At 50.9% G+C, this 8,301-nt stretch overlaps 1 protein-coding gene across 2 annotated transcripts in view; it reads right to left on the minus strand.

Moving 5' to 3' along the window:
- Positions 1-2,471: 2,471 nt before the first annotated feature.
- The window catches only part of DLGAP5 (discs large homolog associated protein 5), a 66,595-nt gene continuing 60,765 nt past the window's right edge, over positions 2,472-8,301 (minus strand). For both annotated transcript variants that reach the window (XM_015412096.1, XM_015412097.1), the window contains exons 17-20: positions 7,926-7,986; positions 6,892-7,714; positions 5,803-5,852; positions 2,472-3,058 (exon numbers count right to left, since the gene is read on the minus strand). In XM_015412096.1, coding sequence (XP_015267582.1) covers positions 2,933-3,058; positions 5,803-5,852; positions 6,892-7,714; positions 7,926-7,986 — 1,060 coding nt within the window. In that variant the 3' untranslated portion in view covers positions 2,472-2,932. The remainder of the gene's footprint in view (positions 3,059-5,802; positions 5,853-6,891; positions 7,715-7,925; positions 7,987-8,301) is intronic.

Raw genomic sequence — 8,301 nt, forward strand, 5'->3', positions numbered from 1 at the left:
AGGGAGAGAGAAAAAACCCCAGTCATAATATACAAAAATAGAAATCTGAATTTAAGATCTTTTAAAATGTGGTTCCCGCAATCTAAGAACTAATGCGCAAAACTCAGCGACTGAATGTGTAATCTCTGCAGTGAAGCCTTGCTTGGTTTGTGTTAATGTGCTCAGGTGTCCTATCGACTAATGGGGTAATCATTTTAAGACGAGCCTCCCTGTAAAATGGACAATGGACTACATCAGTGATGGCGGACCTTTTAGAGACCGAGTGCCCAAACTGCGACCCAAAACCCACTTATTTATCGCAAAGTGCAACACGGCATTTTAACCTGAATACGGAGGTTTTACTTTAGAGAAAACAACTCATACGTTAACTTAAGATGATCCAAACATAGTAAGGAAAGCAATCCCAAATGCTTTCATTGACTTAAAATTATTTGGCAGAGAATTCGACACTTTAATGATGGTCTGGGCCTGGCTGGGGCGATGGTACACGTGCCCACTGAGAGGGCTCTGAGTGCCACCTCTGGCACGTGTGCCATAGGTTCGCCACCACTGGACTACATGAATGTTACAAGGGCCAGTGTCTACCACAGGCTGTCTCACTGTCGAAATGAGATAACCGTTCGTGAGTTTGGTGGCAGCCTTGCTGGCATTTCGCCCACAGTTACTTAGGATTAGCAGTTTTCACGTAGGAAGTCGTGCCAAACCCAAAGCGTCATCCAGTTTACTGTAAATATCTTCAGCTGTTACAGAACCCACAAAAAAAGTCGGGAGGTGCCTGGTCACAATTACGTTTCCCCCAGAACGCAGCAGTGAAAACAACACACCACCACCACAAATTGCATTCACGAAAACCAAGAAATGCTGACTTTACTGACCTTTTTTTTAAAAAAGAACCTGACAAATTAATGACCAAGATGGAAAAAACGGCTTTTACTGATTTTTTACTGGGTGTTTTTCACCCCTGCAATTATGGAACAGCCTCCCCGGGGGCAGCTGAAGACCATTTTATGTAGGACTTGATTTGAATAAGAACGTAAGAACACCAGAGAAGCCAGTGTTGGATCAGGCCAGGGGCCCACCCAGTCCAACACTCTGGGTCACACAGTGGCCAAAGATACCAGGGGCCATCAGGAGGTCCACCAGTGGGGCCAGGACTCCAGAAGCCCTCCCACAGTCGCCCCCCAAGCATTAAGAACACAGAGGATCACTGACCCAGACATAGGAACATAAGAGAAGCCAGTGTTGGATCAGACCAGTGGCCCACCCAGTCCAACACTCTTGTGTCACACAGTGGCCAAAGATACCAGGGGGCCATCAGGAGGTCCAGCCGTGGGGCCAGGCTTACTGTCTTATTTATTGACAGTCTTCAGATTTCCAATTAGGACTTTTTTGGGTGTCTTAGTTTTTTTAAACAACCCTTTTTTTATTTACATTCTAAGGCAGCGAATAAATGCTTTAAACAGGGTTGCCAGGTGTCCCCCCCCGGGGGGGGGGGTTGCCCACTTTAGGGCCCCCCGATCTGCCAGCCCAGATCTAGCCGCCCCCAAAGTGCCAAGATCACATCGCCGGGGACAGACACACACACACACAAAAGCAATTGCCCCAAAAACTCTATGGCACCATAGAGTTTTTAGGCCGATTGCTAGAGTATGCCCCAACCACGTGCCTAGCGCGAATGCGTCCCTTCCAGATGACATCATCACTGTGTGCGTGCACTGGAAAACCCCGACCAGCAGCCTGGAGCCCCCCGCCTGCAGCCAGGTCGGACCTGGCAACGCTAGTTTTTAATAAATAGGATCCAGACGGCTTTTCCGTTCAGTCTCCCTCTCCTTCCCTGCTGTAGTAGTACAGCCGTCTAGGTCCCAAGATCCCCCAGTCTGGGCTTTCGGATGACCAAAGAGGATCCCCCTCCCTCCCCCTCCCCTTTTTCACCGGTAGAAAAAGCTGGTGGGATCCAACCAACGGTCATTTCGTAGAAAAAGAGCTAGGGGAACTTATTAGCATAACTCATTAGCATATGCCACACCCCCTGACATCACTGGAAGTGTGTCATAAGGCCACACACCCCGCCCCCAACGGTCCCGGCCGCCGCCCATGAGGGGCCCGGCGGTGGACCTGCAAGGCCGGCGGGAGTGCAAGGAAGCCCCGCGAAGGCCCTCCCTGGCCCTAGGTAGGCAGGGGTGGGGAGAGGCAGGGAGGAAGCAACTTACCCTCTCTCTTCTCCTGCCTCCTCCTGGCTGAATGAGGGCTGGAAGCAGGGGGCGGGGCTTCGTCATGTGCCCCGCCCCCCGTACCTCACCCGGGGGAACTGCGATCCCCCGCGAAATGACCTCTGGATCCAACCCAAACGAAAACAAAACAAGCCGGCGTTGTTGGCGAAGGAAGAAGACGGGTAAGGAAATAAAGAAGAGACGTGGCATCGAGAAGGGACTCGGACAGCGAAGAAACACACGCCAGGGGACCGAGCGGGTTAACGTAACTTTAATAATGCTTTTGAAGTATGCCAAAGGGGGGGGGGGAGAGAACTCTATAAAAGCATTCTGGTTTTATGAGCGCACACATTTTTTTTGAAGGCAAGTCAAACCTCTGAATAATTATTAAGAGGCTTACAGGGCCTGAAATATCACAGTTAACTCTGGCCCGTTCAAACAGCTGGGAACTAACTAGGCACTCACATTTAGATGCCTGGCGTCTCAGCAACAGTCTCTCCTGTTGCAGAAGGTCGTCATCTGAGCAACTCCCTACCCAGTCAGCAGTCATGAGCCAGTTAAACCCTGCAGGGCACAGCTTAAGTGGAAACCCCTTCTTTAGAATGCCGCAGAGTAAATTCGGCTAGAATTTATAAGGCGGAGAGACCCGTTTACTCAGTGCGTAGATGCACCGGTACCTGTCCCAAGCGGACGGTGCGAAAGGGGAAAAGAAAGGAAGCCCCTCACTTCTCTCCGGCTGGGAAAGGAAGGGGAGAAAACACAATCAGGTCGTTGCCCGGAGCGACCGCCGCGAATTTCTGAGCTTCGTTCTTGAGGGGAGTGAAGAAAAGGCTGCAGTCCAGGTGCGGCTGTGGGGAAAAGAAAAGGAGGGCAGGTGAGAAGACAGGCGGGTGAACTGCTGCGGGGCACGATGCCCAAAGCCAGACCCCGAATGGGCACCGGATCCCATCTGAAATGCCACAAAAACAGACAAGCGCCCAGGCCTCAAGGCAGCCCAGAAGCACCAAGATGGGACTATTTTTTGCCAATAGTTCGGTGGCGAATAAGTTGTCACGAAGGTACGTCTGGCGGTCAACGGGTTCCGTTCTCATTAGGTAGAGAGGGCCCAAGATCAGAGGTGGCCAAAGTGTGGCTCGGGAGCCGCATGTGGCTCTTTCACATGTATTGTGCGGCTCCCAGCAGGGAGGCTGGGGAAACTAAATATTAGCAAACATTGGGCAAATAAATATCATTATCGATATCTGCTTTTACCCCCTTTGGGTTCTTATTTTTGGCAGTCTCATTTAAGGTTCATAAAAAGCAAAGCTGCACGTTTTCCCAAATGAAAACGTGTAATATCTGTTCATGTCTTGCGGCTCTCAAACTTCCGATGTTTATTATATGTGGCTCTTACGTTAAGCAAGTTTGGCCACCCCTGCCCAAGATCTTCTTTCCCCTAGGCGTGCGGTGTAGCGGTTAAAGTGTCGGATCAGGATCAGAGAGACGCTGGGTTCAAATCCCCACTTTGCCATGGAGGCCGGGGCCGGCCACGCTCTCTCAGCCTAGTCTTCCTCACAGGGTCGTTGTGAGGATAAAACGCAGAAGAGGAGAATGCTGTAAGCCGCTTTGAGTTCCCATTGAGAGAAAGGTGGGAGATGAATCAGGTTAGCAAATAACTAGATGATCTAAGCATAATTTGCTAATGAAATGGAATTTTTTTTTGGGGGGGGGAGGCAAAACCCTTTGGGGCAGCAACAGGCTCTGCCCTGTAGAGTAGGACGTTGCTCATTTGCCGGGTCTTACTAACCTGCCGGTAAAACCGGCCAGGTCCCCCAAAGCATATGGCTTCTGGTGGAGTACATGATCAGGTTCAAGGTTATTGTCAGATCCCTGAAGAAATCAGTTCCCAACACCAGTCATTCAAAGGAATAAAACGTTTATTGAGACATTGATAGGATCCAGGCTCTTAACATTTCTGTGTTAGAACTGGGGGGAAGTGCGCAAAGCAAGCAATTATACCTAAATCAAGCAGGACCCTAATGGCCCCCGGGGCCAATCACGCCTAAGCTAAAGGCCCACCTAAGTAACAGCCTATAGTTCCCAGGGGAAAGAGGATACCAGTCATGACAGGGGCTTGAGGTTATGTGTCTGAGCTAAGGAAGATAACAGCAGAGCAGAAAGAAGACGAAGAAGAAAAAGAGATTGGATTTATACCCTGCCTTTCACTACCCAAAGGAGTCTCAGAGCGGCTTACAAACTCCTTTCCCTTCCCCTCCCCACAACAGACACCCTGTGAGGTGGGTGGGGCTGAGAGAGCTCCGACAGAAACTGCTCTTTTTCAAGGACAGCTCTTATCAGAACTATGGCTTGCCCAAGGCAATCCAGCCAGGTGCAAGCGGAGGAGTGGGGAATCAAACCCGGTTCTCCCAGCTTAGAGTCCGCTCACTTAACCACCACACCAAACCACTACACCAAACAAAAGTATACATTCTTCACACACACCCCACTTCACCATGGCAATCGGGCCCAGAAAAAGGCTGGAGTTGACAGTTATGGTATTAACCTTTAAGGCCCTGAATGGTCAGGGATCCACGTTATCTTCGGGACCGCCGCTCCTGGGCGTTACGCTGGGCTTGAAAAGAACCTGCGGGTGGTCCCAGGCGCGGGAGACATCCAGCTGTTCTCGACCAGGGCCGGGGCGTTTTCCGGCCCTGCCCCCAGCCTGGCGGAACTCTCTGCCGAGTGATATCCCCGCGCCCGAGGGACTCGATGCAGTTCCGCAGGGCCCATAAGGCAGAGATGTTCCGCCAGGTGTTTGGTTGAGGACAGCGACCGTTCTCCATCTGGCTGGCGCTCCCACTCCTCCTGCCCCCCTCCCAGGTAGCGGTATACTGTGGCAGTTCTACCGCCATCGGACTGTTAATTTATTGTTGTCTTTTTATGCCCCTGTAAAGAATGCGGAGGAAAAGGGCGTCGCCCTGTCGGTGGGAGGAGCCCGGGCTGCAGGAAAGCTTCAGGCTGTGGGGATTGGAGCGGTCGGAGGCCAACCATTTTTTTAATTCAAAGCTTCCACACCTTGGAAGCGAGCCATGCTGTACAAAATTCGACTTAAGAACATAAGATATTGGATTTATACCCTGCCCTTCACTACCCAAAGGAGTCTCGGAGCGGCTTACAAATTCCTTTCCCTTCCCCTCCCCACAACAGACACCCCGTGAGGTCGGTGGGGCTGAGAGAGCTCTTAACACAAACTGCTCTTTTTCAGGAACAGCTCTTATCAGAACTATGGCTTGCCCAAGGTCACCCAGCCAGGTGCAAGTGGAGGAGCGGGGAATCAAACCTGGCTCTCCCAGATTAGAGTCCGCGCACTTAACCACTGCACCAGACTTAACCACGACACCAAAGCCGTGCTGGATCTGGATCACCTTAGTCAACCAGGGACTGATCCCTGACTTGCCAAGGGCGTAGAAATCACTATTTGGTTCCAGATGACTTCCCCACTCCTTTTTCCAAGTGCAACAGCAGGGGGATCAAATTATTCGACGCAACTGGAGGAGTCTCCCCGTCGCCCAGACAATCCCACACCCAATCAGGCTCTTCCAAACCAACTCACCTTGCCCACTGGGGTCCCGCTGCTGCAGGAGGAGTCATCGAGGAGTGGGCCTGGAAAACAAGATCAGGTTTCCGTGGGGATTAGTGCTATTTCGAACCGCGTCCATATATATGAACTGCATCCATACACTAGCCAAGGAAGATTGCGGCCGAGTCTGTCTGTGGATGGGCCACGGGTGTGGTGCCACCACAGAGAAGACCTTGGGCTGGATTCTGAGGACCTCATCTGCAATCAGTGGCTAGCAGTGCCTGTCCTAAAGAGCCTTCCTCCTGATGCAAGAGGGTCGAGCCTCTTGAGTCAGGGACATTTCGTGCCGGGGAAAGTGCTGCTGATCATGGGAAGGGAACTGTGGAGTCGGACGTCGCACCTCCCAGGGCACAAAAAAAGGGCCTCTGAGGACGATCTCAATGGCTGATTTACTCAAAACATTTACTGGCTGCCCCTTCTACCTTATGGTGCGCTCTCAAGGCGGGTTACGATACAAATACAACAATAATAAAAACCAAGTTTCAAAGCCACTGTAATGATTTCTTGTTTTGGTGTGTGTGTTTTTTTAAATCTTTAGTGTGACTGCAATAATGTAAGGAGAGGGAGACAAGTGTGATGTGACTGGCTGATGACTGAGAGTGTGGGGGGAGGGGTGTCTATGAGGAGATTCTGTGTGTGAAGGTTGAAGAGAGAGCGTAGTCTGTGTGACTATGGGAGTCTGAGTCTATTCTGTATGAATAAGACAAAGAGTTTAGCCTGTGTGGCTATATATATATATATATATGAGAGAGAGAGAGATTAGACTGAGTGTCTAAGCCTGTCAGAGTGGAGTTGTGGAGTTTGAGAGACTGTATGTGACACCAAGCTTTGCCAGTTATATTTACAACTTCCTTTCTTCAGCAACAGTTCAAAATACCCAGAAACCTATTTTTTCTTCTATAAATAAATCATTATTTGTTTAAACTTATCCCAGCAATCAGAACAGCCCTTCCTGAGCTAAGACAAAAATGTGTGAGCTGGAGGCTAAAGAACTGTGAGCTAGCTCACACTCAGCTTAGAGGGAACACTGACCCCGATGTAAAGCATCATGGGCAAGTCTACCTGTTTGCCGGGCTGGGGTGTGGTGTTCTTCACCCTGAAAGGAAGCCCCTTCGAACAGGGCGTCCTTCTCAGGACTGCACAATGAACCCTCGTCTCCCAGATCCATCGTGGTCTGCTGAACCTCTTCTGCCATATCGGACTTGTGCTTTCCAGCATCAGGACTTTCTGCTCCCCAGACATCCTTCTCGGGACTGCACAACGAACCCTCGTCTCCCAGATCCATCGTGGTCCGCTGAATCTCTTCTGCGATAATAGACTCGTTCGTTTCAGCATTAGGACTTTCTGTTCCCCGGAAATCCTTCTCGGGACTGCACAACAAACCCTCGTCTCCCAGATCCATTGTGGTTTGCTGAACCTCTTCTGCCATATCAGACTCGTTCTTTTCAGCGTTAGGGCTTTCTGTTCCCCCGAAGTCCTTCTCAGGACTGCACAACGAACCCTCGTCTCCCAGATCCATTGTGGTTTGCTGAACCTCTTCTGCCATATCAGACCTGTTCTTTTCAGTGTCAGGACTTTGTGGCCCCCGGATATCCTTTTCAGGGCTGCACATCACACCTTCTCCTCCCAGATCCATCGTGGTCTGCTGAGCCTCTTCTGTGATATTGGACTCGTTCTTCTCCGCGTCAAGACTTTCTGTCCCCCGGACATCCTTGTCGGGAGTACACGCCACGCCCAGATCCACCACGGTCTGCTGAACATCTTCCGCGATATCGGACTCGTTCGTCTCAGTGTCAGGGCTTTCTGCCTCCCGGGAATCGACGGGATCCGAGTTGTCCGTCTCACTAGAGCGAGAGGCGCTGTCGGAGGAGGCCGTTTGTGTTTCCTGCGGATTGAGAAGAGACGGGTTTTTGCGGACTGTGAGGGTGAGAACGGGGGCTGGGTCATCTGTATCAGAGACATCGGTAACAAACTTCAGGATCACCAACCGCCACCCCATGGAAGAAATGTTTACCCGGCCACCAGCAGCATTAAAAAGAGAAGGAAGATTTTGCTTCCTCTTGAGAACGGCCAACTGTAAGATGACGCCAACTTACGCCCGCCTCTTCTGCCGCGCCGTCTACTGCGGCACTGGATCCTTCTGCGGCTTGCGTGTCACTGCAAAACAAAACAAGGAGAGCGTGTGTGCAGTTTTGTAGACAGCCTCTCTCTCTCTCTCTCTCTCTCTCTCTCTCTCTCTCATATCTTCCGCAGCGTTTCTCTTGGACTGGTGGCTGGGATGCCACATCAGAGTACTTAAACCCTCCCCTGTAATGGTCAGCGTCCAAGACGGCGGATGAACTAACAGGAGAGCTCTGTGGATTACTGGTTAGTATTTATTTATTTATCGTTAAGGAAGAGTTACTCATAGGAAGGAAGGAAGGAAGGAAGGAAGGAAGGAAGGAAGGAAGGAAGGAAGGAAGGAAGGAAGGA

The sequence above is a fragment of the Gekko japonicus genome, unplaced genomic scaffold, assembly GCF_001447785.1.
Source record: "Gekko japonicus isolate JY-2015 unplaced genomic scaffold, Gekko_japonicus_V1.1 scaffold1515, whole genome shotgun sequence".
NCBI lineage: Eukaryota > Metazoa > Chordata > Lepidosauria > Squamata > Gekkonidae > Gekko > Gekko japonicus.